At 32.6% G+C, this 21,664-nt stretch overlaps 1 protein-coding gene across 1 annotated transcript in view; it reads right to left on the bottom strand.

Annotated features, from left to right (window-relative positions):
- The window catches only part of dpr18 (defective proboscis extension response 18), a gene marked incomplete at its 3' end in the record, with an annotated part of 204,664 nt that overhangs the window by 64,234 nt on the left and 118,766 nt on the right, over window positions 1–21,664 (bottom strand). The window contains exon 5 of the mRNA XM_017613081.1: window positions 400–629. Within this exon, the coding sequence (XP_017468570.1) occupies window positions 400–629 (230 nt within the window). The remainder of the gene's footprint in view (window positions 1–399; window positions 630–21,664) is intronic.

Below are 21,664 nucleotides of genomic sequence, written 5' to 3'. Positions count from 1 at the left end.
CTAAACTACCACATCAAGTGGTATGGATATATTTTCTTTTTTTAGTGATTAAGTATTTATACATATACATATCTATGTTTGAATATCTAAACGATGTAAGTTGGTTTGTCATTAAATTCAATTTGTTGTTATATATGTATACATTCTTGTTTTTTCGGTTAATACTTAATGTGTGTGTTTTTTTGTATTTTTGTATATTTGTTGTAACAGATAAAATAAACACTACCCCTGAGGATGCTAAAAAAGTTTTAGCGAAACGTCGGGTGAAAAGTGGAATAAAGTAGTTTTATTCGCACAAGAACTGAAAAGATCAGACTAGCCTACAAACATAAAATAAAATAAATTTGAACTGATCGGACAAAAAAGATAGATAAGGTAACAGTACTTTAAGTAACTTACAGTTTTATCCTTTAGCATTCCCACTCGACAGTTCAGTGCAGCCTCTGTGAATAGGTGCGCTGAGATAGAATTTTCGCCTGCCGCTGTCGAATTGGGGGGTTCTTCAAAAAATGGTCCCCAATGATGTTCGTGGTGGTGTTTATTTCGAAACGTCCGAGTTCTCTCCACGGGTGTGATCGAAGCGGATGTTACGGATGTCATCGGTGATGAAGAACGAAAATTCACCGCCTCTGAAAAATTCAGGAAATTTTCGTGCTATTATAATATTATTTAAAAATCCATGCGTAAATAAAAGAAATTATTTGAAATAGTTTTTACATAAATCGTAACCAAGTGGAAATAACTGGGGACTGCACTATTTGTAACATTTTAGGTGTAAAGTTGCTACGTTGCAATCTAGTAGGTGTTTTGTTGTTGGAAACGCAACAAGTTTTTGAGATATAGCCACATTTCGTCTTTTTGAGATCTGAAGTGCTCCCAATCAATACAAATTTCTTTTGGGTAACCACATTGCCAACAAAATTTTAAATTTCTTCTTAAATTAGTGAGGTTATTAAGTTTGCCATCATCTATGTAAACAAACTACCAGATTAATGGTTTAGGAGCTGCTCATTAATTTATAAACAACTAGGTATAATTTTTGTTAGAAGGCACCTATTCAAAAAGAAAAAATCAGAAAAGCTATCTCAAACACTTTTCGTTTGGCACCAGTCTTGTAATAGAGATTTTTCCGGATAACCGGATTCCGGATACCATGTAAAGAGCCGGATTCGAATATCCGATCGGATATCCGGTAGACTGCTGCCCTTTGTAAATTTCGCATTATTGTTACAATACGTAATTAAGATTACAAAATTTCTCATTTGGAATCCAAGTTTTAAAATAATCCTGTATTAAAAATATGACTTCCGCCTGCAACCCTGATTTATAGATTACACAGGCCTGCGAATTTTAAATTTTTTTATTTTTGAATATCTCAGTGTGTTAAATTTAAATACATATTTGGCTTTTTCTAGCACATCGAGATTTTTATGCCCCAGGGCACTTGTGCACAAGGATATATTAATTTTGTTCACATAACGGTTGTATGTAACAGCCAAAACGAATCGAGATAGATATAGACAAATTTATACATAAATGCACAATAACCACGCCCACATCCCATATAACGGCAATTTAGAGAAATACAAAATCTTCGATAAATCAGTAAATATTAAAGCTAATTTATTTTGGAAAATGGGCGTGGCACCGCCCACTTATGATCACATATATGAATATCGGTAACCGTTCTACCAATTTGTACCAAACTCGGTATTTTTATTTTGCTTGCCACATAAAAGCAAAACGTTAATTATTTAAATCGGACTAAAATTACGACCGCTTTTCATATAACGGTAAATTTCAGAAATGCTTGAAACTTCAATATTTCGAAATTTAAGGACGCTAATTTACTCAAAATTGATACACCCCGGCTTACCATCTAGCGGTAGCTTTCGGAAAGGTGAAAAAACATATATTTAATACTTGCGCCGGGTATTTAATGTTCGGCTCCGCCCGAACTTTGACTTTCTTACTTGTTTTTTATTGGTAATGAAAAAGCCAAAAATTAATAAATTTAAAATTGAATTTTTACTTAAAATTCAACAGTATAAGTTAAAAATACCAATAAATAGACTAAGTAAATTAGAAAAACGTATGTTATTTCGAAACTAACGCTAAGAAAATTGATAAAAGTTATTTTCTTAGCGTTAAGGCGCATTACTAGCGTTAACTTCGAAATTACTTAAGTTTTTCTGATTTAACTAGTCTCTTTATTCAAAATTAATTAATTTTTGGCTTTTCATGCAAATTGTTAAAAATCCGAAAATATATATGTCACCAATAAAAAAAAAATCTCGACGTTCTAGAAAAAAACCAAAAAATAACATAATTATTGGAAGGGGGAAACAAAATTTAAATATTGCATGCCTGTGTAATTCTTGGTAAATATAGGAGGAACGTCAAAGACAAAAAATGAAAAACACTGAATTCCGATAAGCAAAAACGCGTGGTTGATGTATTTTTATTAAAAAATGTGATGAAAATCGTACTAATATGCATGCTTACATATCGTCCGCTTCCCGTATCGTCCCCTTGTTGTGATATTTTGTGACCCATGTTTCAAAACTCGACATCAATACAGCCAAAAACTGGGTAAAGCTTCTTTTGAAGAGGGAGCTCACCAGGATATTTGGCAATGGTTAAGAAATCGTGGTAAGCCACATCGCATAGAAATATATTTTTGACCGATAAATCGGAGATGGTTCTTATCCTAATTAAAAATATTAAAATTGTTTACTTTAACTACTAATGGTAGCTAATATTAAATTGGATTATAAAAATACAAAAATAAATAAATTTCTGAACTAGATTTTTAATAGAAATCCGGAAATCCGTCCGGATTTTAGCTAGTATCCGGCCGGATATGTACTGGAATCTAAATAAACAAGAAAGGGGCTTGATAAGGTCTGCTACGGCTTAAGGCCCTTCGTACACAAGTCTACACAAACCTTCGATACTCGACTATTTTAGTCTCTAAGCGACTATCGCAATAAAAATTCATAGGGGTTCATGCAGAGGCGTCAGAGCTGGGTCGTAATGATTCCTTTAGGAATTAAATTACTCCCAATTACAGATTACAAGGAATTGTAATTAGGAATCAATTCCTTCAATCCACAGCAAAGGAATAGATTACTTTCTCAATTCCTTGAAGTAATTTCAAATGTAATTGTTTTTTCTTTTTTAATTCCATTACAAGGAATTTCATATTGTAATTGGAATAAATTACGTGCTAGTAATGTAATTTTTTTTCCAATTCCTTTGAAGGGACTTGAAAACGTAATTGATTTTTTTTTTCAATTCCATTACCTGGAATTGCAAGAGTACTTTAGTTTTTTCAATTACTCAAAGGAATTGTAAAAGTAATAGAGAAACTGAAAGTTCATTCACGAATGTACAACGTGGAATTTTTGTTGTGGTCAAAGAATAAAATCGAAAGCACACATTGGACATCTTCTGTGTATATCTATATATATAAAAATGTTGTGTTCGTATGATACGGTCATCAAAACTCGAGAGCGGCTGAACCGATTTGAATAATTTTTTTTTTATATTATTCGGTATAATACCAGAACCAATTATATCGCAAAAATTTGGAGGGTTGCCACCTATTTTAAAATTTTTAAACTCAATTATATTGATACAATTAATGAATTATTACAATATGGGTATCAAGTTAAAGAGGTTTAAGAAAAATAACTGTTAGCAGTATTTTTGATGAGGGTTGCCACCTATTTGAAAATTTTAACTCAGTCAAATTGATAAAATAAATGAAATATTGTCATGTGGGTGTCAAACCAAAGGGTTTTAAGAAGGCTTACTGCCNATCTTCTATGTATATCTATATATATAAAAATGTTGTGTTCGTATGATACGGTCATCAAAACTCGAGAGCGGCTGAACCGATTTGAATAATTTTTTTTTTATATTATTCGGTATAATACCAGAACCAATTATATCGNTGGACATCTTCTGTGTATATCTATATATATAAAAATGTTGTGTTCGTATGTCACGGTCATCAAAACCCGAGAACGGCTGAACCGATTTGAATAATTTTTTTTTTATTATTCGGTATAATACCAGAACCAATGATATCGCAAAAATTTGGAGGGTTGCCACCTATTTTAAAATTTTTAAACCCAATTATATTGATACAATTAATGAATTATTACAATATGGGTATCAAGTTAAAGAGGTTTAAGAAAAATAACTGTTAGCAGTATTTTTGATGAGGGTTGCCACCTATTTGAAAATTTTAACTCAGTCAAATTGATAAAATAAATGAAATATTGTCATGTGGGTGTCAAACCAAAGGGTTTTAAGAAGGCTTACTGCCGAAAATGTGTTTGAGGAGGGTTGCAATCTGTTTGAAAATTTAACTAAATTACATTGATAAAATAAATAAAATATTACAATATGGGTATCAAATTAAAGAGGTTTAAGAAAGATAACTGTTGGAAATATTTTTGAGGGGGGCTGCCACTTATTTGGAAATTGTAACTCAGTTAAATTGATAAAGTAAGTGAAACGTTGACATGTGGGTGTCAAACTAAAGAGTTTTAAAAAGGCTACCATGAACACTTCCAGAGATATGCAATATGAAAAGTTCGGTTTATATGGGAGGTGCCACGCCCCATTCTCCAACCATGCAAATTTTTCACCATGAGTAGGGAATTGATCTTATATATGTATATATCCCCATACCCAGTTCTAGTCCTCTACCACAAATATATGCAGTTTGAAAAATTCGGTTTGTATGGGAACCATCCTTGGAAAGTCTGTAGTAGATTCCGAAATTTAAAAAAAATCGGTACGGCCTTTCTCGAGCTTTGCGAACAGAAAAAAACGGCTTTCAAAATATATATTAGTATAGACTAGCCAATATCTGCTTGTTTTGCGGCTTAAAATACTACTAATGATGAAAATCGATTTATAAATAAACAAGTTTGCAAGAGTTAAGTGAGAGTGCCATAATTTTTTGAATACTAGCAGGAAATAATGTTACTCATACGCTATATCGTACATGACCGTATGACCATGTTAAAGTGTGAATTTTTTTCATTCGCAATGAAAACTTAAAATGAAAATAACTTGACTAAATGATAGGGTTGCCAGATTTTTTTGGCGCGAAATCAGTACATTCGACTTTTTTATGCTATAAAAATCAGTACTTTTCAGTACACTTATATTCCAAGCAGAATTATGAATGTCACTAGCAGATAATACTTTAAAACGCCAGAGTACTTATTTTTAATAATATCTTGGTATATAAATGAAATGTTGTTCACAAAAAATAAAAATGTTATTCTTTTTAATATGAGTATACACATTAACATGTAGTATGAAATACCTTTAGAATATCATCACAGGAGCCAATAAATTATTTTATATATATGAAATTTTTTAATAGCAATAATAAGATCATTTCCACTTTCAGTGTTTAAATAGTCAAAGAACTCTAAACATTATATTTTAATATTACTTTTAATTTGAGGTTCACTTTCTAAAATTTTAATCGGTTTCTCTCTTTTCGCCAGGAAGCAAACTTTATACTTAAGTAAGTTCCTTTCATCTGCTTCGTTTAAACGTGGTATTGAAAAAACAAAATTACATATTTATTCAAACTGTGGAAAGATACCTCTATTTAAGGACTGCATCCGTATTTCCTCATAGCTTAAATTACTTATTTTAACTGCGCAAAAACTTTGAAAGACTAAGAATTCGCCAAAAAGAGTATCTAAATTGAGTCAGTAAATTGAGAAAAACGAATTGTAAGTTGTAGGCAAAGCCATTCAATTATTCAAATTTGTTATTATTAAACTGAAAGTTATTTTCGAGATAACTAACAACACTCGGCAAAAAATTTCAGCCCTCTTTTTAAATAAATTATACGCCATGATATTTTCGCAACTGGTAGGTAATGACCTGCAATATGCCCATAAAACGATTGCTCTTTTGTATTAATTTCTTGCGCATATCAAACATTACCTAAAACATGTCAACTATAATTAAATTATTTTCTTCTTACTTTTAACAGTAAATTATAAGAAAGTTCCAACGTTATGTAAAAATCTTAAGCAAATCGTAAAGTACTTTGTTTGTGTAAAATAATATTACACAAACAAAATACATGGGCAAAAATTACCGATCACCGAGTTAGAGCGTACCAAGCTTGGTGGGAAGAACCCTATTACAAATTTGATTGCTCAGAATTGAAAAATCAGTACAAATCAGTACAAATTAAAAAAAATCAGGACATTAGCATACTGATTGAAGGAATGAAAAAAAAAACCAGTACGAAAGTTGAAAAATCAGTACTGTACTGATAAAATCAGTACGTTTGGCAACCGTACTAAATGACCTTATCTAAAAAAAACGGTATACAGATCCGTAACATACTACTTAAAATTAATTTTACGTCTCTCAGCGTTTTTTTTTGTAATTTTAGCGTCGTTACAGTGTTATCATCAAAATTTAGCCATAGCAATGCAATTTGTTTATAAAACTCTTAGGAGGTAGGATCTCCAGTCCGACAGGGCTCGTAATTCAAGCGGACTCTATCCTCATTTGTAAGGCAGGATACCAGTAAGAGTACTTCAAAGGCCCCAGAAGGCACGCCTTTTTGGGTAGAATTAAGGGTACCATAATATACACAATTAATTCAGTGCATTTTTATAGATACGCAGGGATTAGTCCAAGAGAACAGCAGTGCCCAAGGCAGCAACAGTCCGGGCAAGTTATGCCTGCGCGGTAGGATTTGGAAATTTTAACCGTTACCCTATAAACTGAACAGCTACAGTTTAAGTTATTCAGTTTTCTTAAAGTCCAATTAGTAATACTACTTAGGTATAAGTTATTTATTCAAGGCAGTTACCAACCAAGAAATTTAACAAAGCTATTGCAATTCAACAGTAAAAACTTTTTTTTTTATAAATTTTTCGATTACTTTTTCAATTACTTTGAGGAATGGAATTCGAAAAAAATCAATTACATTTTCAATTCCTTTCAAAGGAATTGGAAAAAAATTACATTTTCAATTCCTTTCAAAGGAATTAAAAAAAAATTACATTACTAGCACGTAATTTATTCCAATTACAATATGAAATTCCTTGTAATGGAATAAAAGAAAAAAACAATTCCATTTGAAATTACTTCAAGGAATTGAAAAAGTAATCGATTCCTTTGCTGTGCACTGAAGGAATTGAATCCTAATTACAATTACTGAGGAATGTAATTGTAATTGTAATGTAATTGCATTTACCCAGCTCTGCTGATACTATTTTCAAGAAAAAGAGCAAGGCGGTACATGGTATCGGCTGCACGCATGTAAGGTATATTGTTGGAAAAGGCTATGAATTGGGGTGGAAAGTTAGATGTTTCCGAAAATTTAAAATTTTCTGTGCAAATTCTAATGAAATTGAATGTAAGTTCGTGATTATATTGTTATTTATAGTTAATGAGTGAATATTATAAGCCTGATATGTCCCCGTCAGAGTTTTTATCCCCTTCCATATGTATTGAATAGAGGAACTAGGGTTTAGTTTTTTAGTAAATTCTTCAAAGCTTGTGGATTTTGCCTGTCTCTTTTTCCCCTGTTAAAAAGGGCGTTACACTTCTTGTAAATAATTATTTAATCAGTGAATCAAGAGTGGGGCACCTTTGGTAGTTATAGCTTCTAAAATTAATACATTCAAAAATAAATTGAAGAACGATCCAAAAGAAAAATTCGTACTAAAAATATAAGAAGATACAAGACGATTAATAAAACAATACAAATACTCTGTCGTGATTGCAAACTCTGATAAAGGAAATAGAACGGTAATGATGGGCAAGATTGAATATAAGGAAAAAATTAAAGGTCTTCTAAGCGACCGGGATACCTATAAAACTATTCGAATGCACATAACACAAAAATTGCTACGAAGAAACAACAACATAGTTAATGACTTATACAAACAGAAAAATATTGACAATCATAAAAAATACCAATTGACATGCACTGCAGCTACAGCACCAAGACTATATGGACTTCCGAAGATACATAAAGAAAATACACCGATCAGACCGATTTCCGCCTCTACTAACGTACCATGCTACAAACTCAAAATTTATAGGACATACACTTAAGGAAATCGTTTTCCACGAATACAATGTCAACAATTCGTTCCAACTTAAAGACAGATTTAAAAACATTAGGATTGAAAAAGACGAAATCCTTGTTTCATTCGTGGTATCCCTATTTACGAATATACCCGTTCAATTCGCCATACCACGCTCACAAGAAAACAATTTTTAACGACCTTAGAATTCTGCCTGCGAGATAATAATTAATTTTTATATGATGGAACATACTATCAACAAGTCATGGAATGCCAATGGGGAACCCCTTATCGCCAACTGTAGCCGACATTGTTTTAGATAAAATACTTGACGACAGCATCGCTGAACTTAACACTAAGGACATATATATCAAATACATAAATAAGTATGTAGATGACATATTCGCTATCGTAAGGAAAAATGACGTGGAAGAAATCTTAAAAGTTTTTAATTCGCAACGCAGCAAAATCCAAATCACCACTGAAGTAGAAGACGGAAACAAGTTAGCCTTCCTAGATGTAGAAATTCACCGTTCAAATAACATAATAAAAACGAATTGGTATGCGAAATCTGTAGCATCCTCCAGAATGATCAATTATCATTCCAACCATCCGTGGAGGCAAAAGACGAATTACAGCATCAACCTCATTAACCCTCTAGTAGGCAGAACCGCCTCCAGACGGTCGTTAACTAAACACCTTTTTAGTGCACCTATAATAATTTTTTTTTATATTCGTAAGGCACGATCTTTAGACAAAAATCGTACCCTTACGGAGAAGTAAATTTTAATCCGTTAGGTCAATCCGTTTTATTTTAATCGGCAGTTGAATTACCGATTTTGAAAATACGGTTAAAATTAATTATTTCTTGCTATTTAGTAATTTCGTAATTAAAGAAATTTTTTCTTTTGAAAAATTTTTTGATATAAAAAAATTCTGTGGATTTCGTTGTTAAAAGCACCGTATTTTAATATAAGTTTTATAATTATGTCACCATTCGAAATGGAGAAAATTGCTTTCGAACACAGACCGTCTACAGACCGGCTTGCCAACATATAAAACCCCAGTTTTGCATTTTTGACCGTCTGCAGACGGCATCGCCGGTTCGTACGTCAACAATGTGTAAGAGAAAGCTGAAAATATGTGTAAGTATATCGGCAAGCCCGTCTCCAGACAGTCTTTGTTTTTCTCCCCTGTAGGAAAAAGTTACTGTCACAGATCGAAATGGACATCAGTTTTGGATTTCTCGTGCTAAACTCACCCATTCCTGAATTTTTCAACTCATAAAAAAATTGGCCTACTAGAGGGTTAAGAAAATCTACGCCTTAAGTGACCAGGAATTCAGAAAAGACAACAGCAGGAAAATTAGAAACATATTGCATAAAAACGGGTATCCACACAAAGCTGTTGAGAGGTTGATAGCAACAGCGAAAAACAAGCCAAAAGCAGAGCATTTCCACACTCAACCCGAAACTACAAACAACAAAAGATACACAGGCGTAACATATTTATATACAAGGATTAACGGACAGTAAAACAATACGAAAAAGCATCCAAAACAAAAACATAACATTTGCACCTAAACCACATAGAACGATCAATAGAATTTTTAGCAAAACAAAAGACGAAATAAACAAAGAACAGCAACATAACGTGGTTTACGAAATCAAATGCAATGGTAAAGCTAGCGAAGCATGCAATAAAATATGCATAGGCAGAACGAAGCGCGCTCTCGGTATTAGAATAAGCGAATATAAAACGGACGCAAGAAATAAGAGCTTCGTTCCCCACGCTTTCCGGGCTGCTCCGGTAATTAGAGCGTAAAAATAAGTTACTCTCTTTTACAAGTGTCAAAAATGTGCCAAGACGCGCCAAAAGTGCCCAGAGCGTGAGGAACGCAAAAAACCACATTTCGTGCCCGGAATCAACATATCAGCTGTAAACAATGATTTTACATGTATTTATCTTATATGGCTAATAAAATTACCAAATAAATACATTTTCTAAAAATTCTATGATGTTTTCCACTTTTGTTTTTATAAAATTTGCTTTCGGACTTAAGCAACAACAGCTGTTATTTCAAATTGCCCTTTTGCACATTTGTGCCCGGAAAAAAAGTCCGGGCTGTTTCGTGCACAAAGAAGAAGACATTTACGATCCAAAAGTGGAACGTATTCGCTCTCTATTACCCATTTTTCTAGCGTGAGGAACGCTTTCTGGGCTGTTTTGGGCAGCCGCGTGTACCCGCGGGCTCGTGTGGAACAAACCTAAGAAGACAACGACTGCATTAGCACAACATTTAACGAATAGTGGGCATACAGCAGACTTTGAAAACGCGAAAATATTAGATGCGGAGAACAGAGATAGAACGCGACTTACATTAGAAAGTTTGCGAATACAACAAAAAATACAGAATGCAATGAATTTTAAGGAAGACGTCGACAATATAAATTGCGCATACAGGACCGCAATAATGTTCTATAGGAGAACAGACGAGCAGAAGTACACTTAAATTTAAATAAGTTGATATCAGTGTGTATTTTTGATATATTTTTTCTTTGTTTGATGTTCAATGAAGTTATGTTTTGCTGGAAAAATTGTTACACCAACGTATTGTACTTGTTATAATTTTTATTTATATACATGTGTGCCTAATTGTTTTTTTTTATGTTTTGTTTTCAATAAACACCAGACTCCCTGAGGAAGATGTGAAAAACATCGAAACGCGTAGGAGGAAAAAGAAACGTTGTTTGCTTTTTATTAAACCGGCCGAAAAGCTCCTTAAACTACCCTATTATTATTTTTGTTTTTGTAGACGAAATCTTTCTTATATGGCGGAATATAGATCACTTACTATACTTATTATCTCAATTGATGTATATACTAATAGAATCCATACAAAAATTCTGCGGCTAGCTACGGCACCCACACATTTATTTTCAATTTTTAAAATGACTCCCAAAATGTTAAGACAGAAAATTTTTGATTTTTGGCTGTCGACCCCTAAAAATGAAAGACTTGATGGAATAATGGATTTTGTACCTGGTAATATCAGTTTAAGATCTAGTGATAGAATCAAATTTGATAAATTAAAATCATACGTGCGAAGCCTAATTCAGAATTTGGACCTAAAGTGGACAAAAGTTTTCCGAAAAAGTGAGCGGTTTGTTGCAAATGAGGATTGGCTCGAATTTGAAATAGACTTGTCACAATTTGTGTGTTCTAAGTTTGTGATCGAATAATCGACTGCGAGATTCGATTTATTTGATTCTAATCGATTTCTTATTTCAGTATTTCTTTCACTTAAAAAATCTATAAAAACGGCCAATTATACAGCCATCAATCATAGCTACAAATGCTATTACAATAAATCAATTAAAATTATTGTAACAAGAGTTTTAACAAAAAATTTTAATAGTAAATTTGTGGAAAAATTGCTTCAATTGCTATAAGCATTGTGATTAACATATATTCACGTACTGTTTGATATGGAAAGTAACAAAGATCTATCTTAAATTTTAATACTCTCCTTAAAATTTTCTTTTCATAAATTCATTTCTAGCATCTCTAAGAATATAGGTTAATTAGTCTTACTTAATATTTATATTAGTCATGCAAGAAATTTCACAATTGCATAATTCTAACAACTGACATATATCTAAAGATGAATGGAAAATAAGAGAATCGAGTTCTCAGAAGTGTCACGTAAACAAACGAATATAAGTTTTGCGTTCATCGATTTTTATAACCTATGTATCTATGTAATAACCTAATAATTACCTGTAATGATTTTTAATTTTACGTGTTAATAATAAATAATATATAATAAATATTATCCAAATTCATTGAAACATAAAATCAATATTCTTGTCAAAATGAGATACCTTCACTTAATTGTGAATAAAAGCGAAACGCGTCCATCGATTTTCATGATCTATGTCTCATTTTGCTTAAAGGTTATGTGACTTTGCGTGAAAGTAATACGACTTGCCTTTTTTCCGTTTTGGATTTTTTATGAATTTAAAAAATAAAAAAATTTAATATTTTAGGCAAAAAATATTTTTTTTCTTCATACATTTATTTTTACCGGCAAAACTGTTGATTATATAGAAAAACGTTATATGAACAGATTAAAGGAATTGTAATTTTTAATTTTTTTAAATTTGTTTGAGCAAAATCGGACTAGTGGTTCTCGAGTTATGTCAAAAAAAAGACCACCAAAGGTGACAATTTCCCCTATATGATAGTTACTAACTTCAAATCGATATATCTCGATTCCTAGACGTGACCCAGCGAAACGCCGGGACACGTATAACTTCTTTTTTACCGATATAACTTTCCCCGGTAGTCTGAACCCTTCCCGATCACTGACCCCTACCATTTGTCTCACAGTGTTATTTATAAAAATTCGGTTCATGCTTTAATCAAAGTCAAACTGTGTACAGAATTTAAAAAAAAATCAACAAATTTTCATCAATATTCTTAACTTTTTAATCCAAATAGTTAAAAAAGTTTTAGGTATGCAGGTATCTATAACCGTTCCCAAGTGCTTAAAAAATATACCAGAAATTGACGAAAAATTTAACGATTTTTTAATTATATGGTTGGTAGGCGTGGTCGCTATTCGATCTTACCCATTTTATGAGCAGAAGTTGTTAGTCATTCAAACATAATTTGTGCAAAATTTCATCCCGATATCTATCTTAGTTCTTAATATAATACTTAAATTACCCTACTAGAGCAGATTGGACCACTGTGCGCCGCCGGGAATGCGATATTCTCATTCTTGTTATCACATTGTGTTTAGTGTTGGACAATTTTTGCTCCCAAAATTAAAAACATAGAANAATTTGTGCAAAATTTCATCCCGATATCTATCTTAGTTCTTAATATAATACTTAAATTACCCTACTAGAGCAGATTGGACCACTGTGCGCCGCCGGGAATGCGATATTCTCATTCTTGTTATCACATTGTGTTTAGTGTTGGACAATTTTTGCTCCCAAAATTAAAAACATAGAAAAAATTATGTCGAGCAAAAATAAAACTAGGTACTCAAAAACGCGAATATGCGGTAGACTTCAGACCTTGTGTGGTAGAAGTGGTAGATGCTCAAAAAAGTGGTAGATCTACCACAATGTGGTAGAAGACCGATCACTGTTTAGGTCGATGGGGTTTTGTAGTTTGTATAGACGTCTTGCTTCAGCATAATTGCATTTGTTCTGAGTTTTTAACCGACTTCCAAAAAAGGAGGAGGTTATCAGTTCGTCGGAATATATATATATTTTTATTTTTTTTTTGTTAGTTACCGCATAACTTTGGATCACGTCATACTAATCTGGTTAAGATCCGATCAGTGGATCATGAGATATATATATATATATTTTTTTTTTATATGAGAGTTGAAGTCGGTTTTTTTTTGCTAAAAATTACTTGTTAGTTTTAATACCTCTTTCTCTTGTAAGTACTTTGGCAGTCTCTGGCGGATGCGGGATTGGGGCCCAAAACAGTTAGCGCACATTGTGCGTTGACATTGTAGTGTGCTATGTGGTGGAAAGTTACAAGTTTCACAAGTAGTGTTGTTTTTATGGTGTGACCTAGCAGTTGGCATGAGCGGCATCTCATGGGAGTAGGAAAGTATTCCTCAACTCTTATTGAATACCATGCTATGTCAATGGTGTGGGGAACTTTTTATAGGTTGAACGATAGAACTATTCTGCCTGTAGGAACTTTTACATTATTAATAGTTTTAGTGAATTTGTACAAACCCACAACACCTTGCGATTTCAGAGCCTCCAGAATTTCTTTTTCATCCGTATGTGCCAAATTCTTGTCGAAAATTGTACCTTTACAAGTAGTAAGGGAGTCGTGAAAGCTCACAGAGACGGGACATAGGCCGCCAAAGTTCTTGCACTTAATAAATTTCTCAGCAAATTTAAGAGATTTTGCTACAAGCAGCGTAGAATACTCACTGATAGGTATTATGTGCCAATGCCATCAATGGCCTTATTTTTAGCAAAAACGCTGTATTTTGATAAAGAGTTGGCCACGTCGGTGGATTTAATGATAATGAATTTTGGGTCATTGCAATTGTAATTCTGAGTCACATCTGATAGTGGTGGAAAAGGCACTTCTCTATTAGTTTTTTTACGTTTTGACTTCGGGGAAACTAGCATGCTTTCGGAAAGTATGCTATATCGATTCCTCGAGGGAATCGTGGGGATTTTACCCATATAATACACGCAATGATATTATTTTAGATATTTTACAAACCAAGTAATTTGTATTTAGTGTGTATAGTAACAAGTGTGTGGAAAAATACGTGGAAATAGCACTTATGCTCACGGAAATTTCTCAAGTGCGGTATTCACTTGTTAGGCACAACTGTTCGGCAAGAGAGTTAGTCGGTGACTGAATAAATATAATAAAGTGCAAGTCTTAAGCGATTGCAAAACCGGCGTTATTTTTTTTTTAATTTTCCGTGAAAACGGTTTTTCGAATTTTCTTCCATAAGAAAAAAGTGCAAAAAGCCGTCAGCATGAAAAATATTAAAAATTAACGCAATTTTGCAGTAGCTTAAAACTTGCACTTTATTAAACTAAAATTTAATGGGCTACAAAACTGCATACTTAAAAAATTTAAAACTTTGTAATGTACTCATTTTACTCAACTTCGGCGCAAAAAAAAAATTCATAACTCAACTTATTGTAGATTGCACCCCATAATACTATACTTAAATATTGCGCAATACTCAGAGCTACCATTGTAATATTTTTTAACTTTTTTTGAGATGGTATATTTTCAAAAACAAATTTTTTTATCAAAAAATGTGTATGTGAAAATTTTTCAAGAAATTTTTTTTTAATATTTCTTTTTATACAGAATTTTGATGTGTGTATGTGTGAATGTTTTCCTCGCCCCGTTCTCCAGATATTTGAAAAATTATTAACTCGATTTGTTTTTGTTTTTGTACTGTAAAGTTCTTAAAAATGCATCAACCTTAAAAATTTGAAACAAATAAAACACATGAGGTGTGAACCCCGTCCGTTTTGGTATTGAACGCCCCATTTACATACATATATATTAAAGTCCCGCGCAAGTGTATTTGCCGCATTTCGTTCAATAAGTACTCCTTGCATTGTACTCTACTCCCAACACAGTGTTACTCTTTTTCCGCATACATACACTACTTGGCGTTGAGAGAGTAAATACTTGACGTACTTGCTATTACTCCACCAAAGTAGGTACTCTACTTTCTCTCATCGCGTACGAGAGATATTTGCTGCTGCCAAAAGGGAGTAGCAAATCTACTCTCTGTATACTTGTAGTACTGGAAGTACTTGCGTATTAAATTTCAATTCTGGTTGTTAGCCTACTAGTTGATATCGTTTGCGGCGCTGGTCAGTGAAATTGAAAGAGTAAACATAGAATATGGAAATTGACGATGTAAGGAAATGTTGACGGCCTTATTTATAGAAAATAACGTAGATTTAGACAGTTGTTTAATGTGACATTTTCATAAAACTTTTGTATTCAAGCAGCTTTTTAAATCTATGTATGTACTTATATTTTTATGAAAGTATTATTTCTCGTTTCTACTTTTCTATAAAACTATTTGCAGTCATTAACCAACAAATAAGTTGTCAAAAACAACAGCTTAAGCAATGCTGCTATACGAAATAAAATTATTAGTGGCAAATCAAAATTTTGAAAAGTGCCGATTTTCACATTCGATAGTTGGACATGGTAGCGACGAGATGTACGAGCATTTTTTTCTTAAGAGCTGCATACTGATTTAAGAAATTTTTTATAGAAGCAAATTTATTTTCCATTTAGTGTGCATACATTTTATATGAATTTTTAGTTTTTCTTGAGAGCCTTTACAAAAAAAAAAATTTCGAAATATGTACATATGTACGCACCCATATAACTTGATTTCAAGAGAAACGAATTTTCATTGGGCCACGTTCAGAAGGCGCAACAGCTCAGTAACTGGTGCGATTGCACCTTCTGAACGCGTTGTTGCGTACTTCTGATCAACTGCATAGTTGCGTGTTAGATGATAGTAATATTTTTCTGATCATTTGAGACAACATGTTGGTGTGTTGGTGTATCAGAAGACGCATAACGATCACTGCTTTTTTTTAGCAACGGTTGCGTTCAACTGCTGCGCCTTCTGAACCTACCCATTGATAGCCTTTTTTTGATAACACTGTGCTGACAGCTCAAATCGGTATTGAGTAAAACCAAATGAAGAGATAGTTTTTGAATTTCATTGAGTTTTTTTTAATAAATACTAAAATCAGAGGTGTATAAATGGCGAAAGAAAATCTTTATCCGATTTTTTTAAATCGAAACTAAATTTTTACATATGTACATACATATGTACATGCATACATAAATATATTTAATATGAAATTGAAATTTGCACATCAATTTGCGATATTTTGAAGATATCCATGGTTTCAATTGAACGCATATCGTCAGGGTTTTCCCCACAACTTGGTTTTCTGCAGTGAAGCGACAGAGCAAGTGGCGAGAAAAAACCCTGCAAAAAATGCGACTAATCCGGGATGACTCCGGGAGCAATCGCAATGGAGCATGCGACTAATACCACTTTTGATCTCTTTATATGGAATGAACTGATCGCTTTTGTTCGAGCATGTCCTATGAAGAGACTAATTGTTCACCTTTATACCCGAACGGGTGTAAAAAGCGACTAGTCACTTTTAAAAAATAAAAATAAAAATTTGCGCCAGCTGAGATTCGAACCGGGGTGCTCAGTTTTGTTAGGCGGATACTCTCTCTGTGTGCCAACGCCGCACATGAAATTTCATTAAATCGTTAATAGAACCCGTTAGAGATGAGTTGTGGGCTAATTGATATCCAATTATACCCTTAAGGGATGAGTCGAGACTAATTGACCTCCATTAGTACCTGTATGAGACTAGTTGGGACTAATTAATGCCCAATTGTACCCGATTGAGAGTAATCTCGGAATACTCTCTTTAGAGATTAGTCGCACAATTTTTTGCAGCGAATATATGCGGACACTTATGTATACATATATGTATCTATGCACATACGTATCTATGCACATACATACATATATAAGTTTATAACACAATAAATAAAAGGATCTTCGATTTATGCTGGTTTTATGTTTTACACATAATAGTTATGTTTTATTAGTTCATGTAATTCGAGCGAATATAATTAAATATATTTTACTTATATAGTTTTTAACATAAAACATATTTTTTAGACTAGACGGAGACTAGACGGACTATTCATTTTGAACACGAAAACGGGAGTGAGTTATAGGTTCATAGTATAAAAATGTCTAAGCATTCGTTAGACAGATGATTAAGTGAATACTCTTTCGGAGTTTAAGTTGAGTGACATATTATTATATTAATATATATGAGTGCACTAATGAGCATCTATAACTCGCCCTCCGTAAAATGATTCGCGTCTCTGCGAATGATAAGTTAAAACTTTTTTATCGTTTACATACATTTATAAATCGAAAAATGCTGAGGCATTCATATTGTGATATTACTATATATTGATAATTTAAAATTTAATTGTATCATGTTTTCTTTCCAACGTAATTTTTCGTTTTGTGCTTCCGTTTTCGAAATTTGTATCTACATGTATGTAATATGAAATTTGTTTAATAAAAATATTTATAAAATATATTTTGATTACATTTTAACATAATTTCTGTTTTTTCATATTTTAAATATATGAACATAGTACAGAAAAATAATATTTATTAGTTTTTTTTTCATCCCTTAAAGATACGTACACATGTATACATATATTTATATTATAGTATTAATTTATAGTAATGATAATATTTACTAGTTTTTATGTGGCCTTTTGATCTGAGCTATGTCAATTTTGTTTGGGTAACTATTTGGTAATTTTACAAATCTTTTGGCAACTTTGTTCCTATTCGCTAGAGGATTTTTAATATAAACTTTGTCGTTGTCAAAATTTGGAACTTTCTCTCTTCTTGTGTTAATTTTGTCTATAGTTTGCTTTTTCTTTTCGTAAGCGTTATTCTTAATTTTTTCAAAATTAATGTCATTTCTGTTGATGAAATCTATTGGTTTTGTGTTGGTTGAACTGTGTATAGAATTATTATAAAAACCAATGGCTTTAATCATAATTTCCTCTACCTCCAAGGTGTTGTCCGTGTTTTTTAAAATGCGTATGTGTTCTAATATCGTGGAATGCAGTTTTTCAATGTCTGCATTGCCAGTATGACTGTTCGGAGTAGTGAAGTGGAGTATTATATCATTTTCGCGGCAGAATAATCTTATCAATGAATTGTCAAATTCATTGTCCATTATTAATTTTTTGGGCTTGCCTAGCCATGCAAATCTTTCCTGTAGTTTAATTCTAATTGTGATCATATTTCTGTCGGGCAATTTAGGTACGGAGGCTAGCTTAGCAAACCTATCAATAGTGGTCAAAAAGCATGTACGGAAACAATAAAATATGTCTGTGTGCACTATTTCATTAGGACTGCTAGGAGTTTCAGTATAATTAAACAATTGTTTTAACGGTTTTCTTGCGTATTTGTTCTCATTACATACATCACATTTGTTGATAAATCTGTTGATCACCTTTTTGAGATTAGGATAAAAGTAATTAAATTTCAGCTGCTCATAATTTTCTAATACGCCTCTATGGTTACCTTCCATGTGGATTTTTTCTACTACCTCCAAGATTTCTTCTTCACTCCTGATGTCTAATGCTATATAGCTGCACTTGGTAAATTTAATATTACCATCATTTGAAAATAAACTTATTAATCTTTCTTGGACAATATTATACAGGTTATCGGGTAATTCTGAATAGATTCCTATTGTTCCCTTTTTTATGTATCTTCTAAATAAGTCTGCTAAATAAATGCTGTTATTTACGTCACATTCTGCTATATAGATTATAAGGTATTTTTTATATTTTACTTCGCTTGCTATGGTTTTGCTTTTCACTAGTCGAATTTGAGTTGTATATTTGTTCACAATTGAATCAGAAATAGGGAAATGGAGTTTTCAAACAGAGACTTGATGTCTAAGTTTTCCTCCTCATCTATTTTTTGTCGACTTAGAAAGTCGGCTACGTTATTTTCCCTACCTTTTATATATTCAACTTCAAACTCGTATTCACTAAGCAAAGTTTTCCACCGTAGAATGCGTGCGCTTGGATCCTTCATGGAAAATAGCCATTTTAAGGGCTTGTGATCCGTTTGGACAAGAAATGAACGCCCGAACAAATACGGTCTGAAATGTTTCACCGCCCACACTATTGCTAATAGCTCCTTTTCCAACGTATGGTAGCGTTTTTCGAATCCGTTTAATGTGCGACTGGCAAAACAAATTGGCTTATTATTCTGGCTAAGTACCGCCCCAATCGCAACATTAATGGCATCCGTTGTTACCGTAAATTTCTTTGAAAAGTCAGGAAAGGCTAAAAGTGGGGGTGAGGTCATTATAAGCTTTAATTTGTCAAATGCTTCAATAAACTCTATATCGTTCGTACTGATTTTTTTCATTTTTCTTCAAATATTTTATTATAGGGGCAGCTATCATTGAGTAATTTCTGATAAATTTACGGTAATATCCCGTCAGACCTAGAAAGGATTGAATCTCCTTAACAGTTCTTGGTAACTTTATTCTTTGCATAGCCTCTATTTTTTCGGTATTCGGCTTAATGCCTTCCGGAGTAATGATATGGCCCAGGAATTCTGTATATTTTGATAGAAAATTGCATTTGTCGTATTGGATCTTTAAATTGTTTTCGGACAAGCGATTGAATATTTTGGTTAAACTCTCGAAATGCTCATTTATGGATGTTGAAAATATTAATATGTCATCCATGTAAATTATGCAGATTTTATTAATATAGTGACCTAAAATCGTGTTCATCATACGCTGGAATGTGGCAGGCGCATTTTTCAGGCCAAATGGCATGCGCGTCAATTCATAGTGTCCATTTGGACCAGAAAAAGCAGTTTTTTCTACGTCACTTTTGGCCATGAAAATTTGATGAAATCCTTTGGCCAAGTCAATGGTGGAAAAATATTGGGTAATTGTGTACTCACTTTGTCCGTCGAAAAATGGTATACTACGTGCCTCCCTTAGCGCCTCTGCTAAAGACAGTGCAATTTTAGATCTTTTGTTATTTTCACGGGTTTTATTTGGTTCGCCCGTTTAGTCTGCTTTCTTGTATTTTTTCGATATTTTTATTCTTTGCTTGTAACTCAATTAAGTGTCTTTTAATTTGTTATTACTCAAAATTTGAAATGTTCTTATGGTACATAGCAACACGCAGGGTTCAACAGCGCAACAAATTTAACATAGCAACAAGCGAAGCACAGCAACATTCAAAGTTAACAAAGCAACATTCACTTCAACACCAGTTTTTTCTGCTAACACGTCTGTTATGTTAGCGACTCTATGTTGTTCAGCAACAATGTTTTTCTGTTAAATATGTTTGAGCGCGAACTTAAGTAACAGTGGTTTAACATTCATATTTAACACTCAGATTTATCACTCTCACAGTTCTTTGAATAATTGTACCATGGCAAAAGGTGCATTTTGGTATAACACTTTTCTCTTTTGTAATTTTGCTTTTGTGTTCGAAGTTTTTCACACAGTTATGTATGACTGTTAGGCTTTTCGTAAGTTGAAGTCAAATGCACTTTTTAAGCAATTTTTTGTTTTTGTATTTTTCGGTCTAAAACTTTGATTTATTTGCGGTATTTCGGGCAATTAGGCGATTTAGTTATTCACACAGTTATGTGTAACTGTTAGGCTTTCGTAAGTTGAAGCCAAATGCACTTTTTAAGCAATTTTTTGTTTTTGTATTTTTCAGTTCTAAAACTTTGATTTATTTGCGGTATTTGCGCTGGTATTTCGGGCAATTAGGCGAATTTTATGTACTTATAAATTGAGTATAAAGTTAAATTTTCTGATTTCAGTATTTTTAGTTATTACAAAACTCTTAATAGTAAAATTAAGTTTTTCAATTTTTCGGTGTTTTAAGTCACTACGCCGTTTTTGAGTGTAAGTTTTCGCGTTTTTCAGTATTTGAAGTTTTCACAAAGTTTTTTTTTTTTTTTTTATAACATTTTCCGATTTTTCAGTATTTTAGGTTGCTACGCCGTTTTTGAGTTAAGTTTTTTGCTTTTTCATCACACACTCATAGTTTTTTAAGTGCGATTTTTCGTTTTTTTTTTGTTTATTAATCTTGGTTGATACACAGTTTTTGAGTAGNATGCACATACATACATATATAAGTTTAAAACACAATAAATAAAAGGATCTTCGATTTATGCTGGTTTTATGTTTTACACATAATAGTTATGTTTTATTAGTTCATGTAATTCGAGCGAATATAATTAAATATATTTTACTTATATAGTTTTTAACATAAAACATATTTTTTAGACTAGACGGAGACTAGACGGACTATTCATTTTGAACACGAAAACGGGAGTGAGTTATAGGTTCATAGTATAAAAATGTCTAAGCATTCGTTAGACAGAT

Source organism: Rhagoletis zephyria, unplaced genomic scaffold, assembly GCF_001687245.7.
Source record: "Rhagoletis zephyria isolate East Lansing unplaced genomic scaffold, Rhagoletis_zephyria_1.1 Rzeph_scaffold_00609, whole genome shotgun sequence".
In the NCBI taxonomy this organism is placed as follows: Eukaryota; Metazoa; Arthropoda; class Insecta; order Diptera; family Tephritidae; genus Rhagoletis; species Rhagoletis zephyria.
The sequence above is the reverse complement of the archived record's forward strand: the minus strand, read 5'-3'. Positions and strand labels throughout refer to the sequence as shown.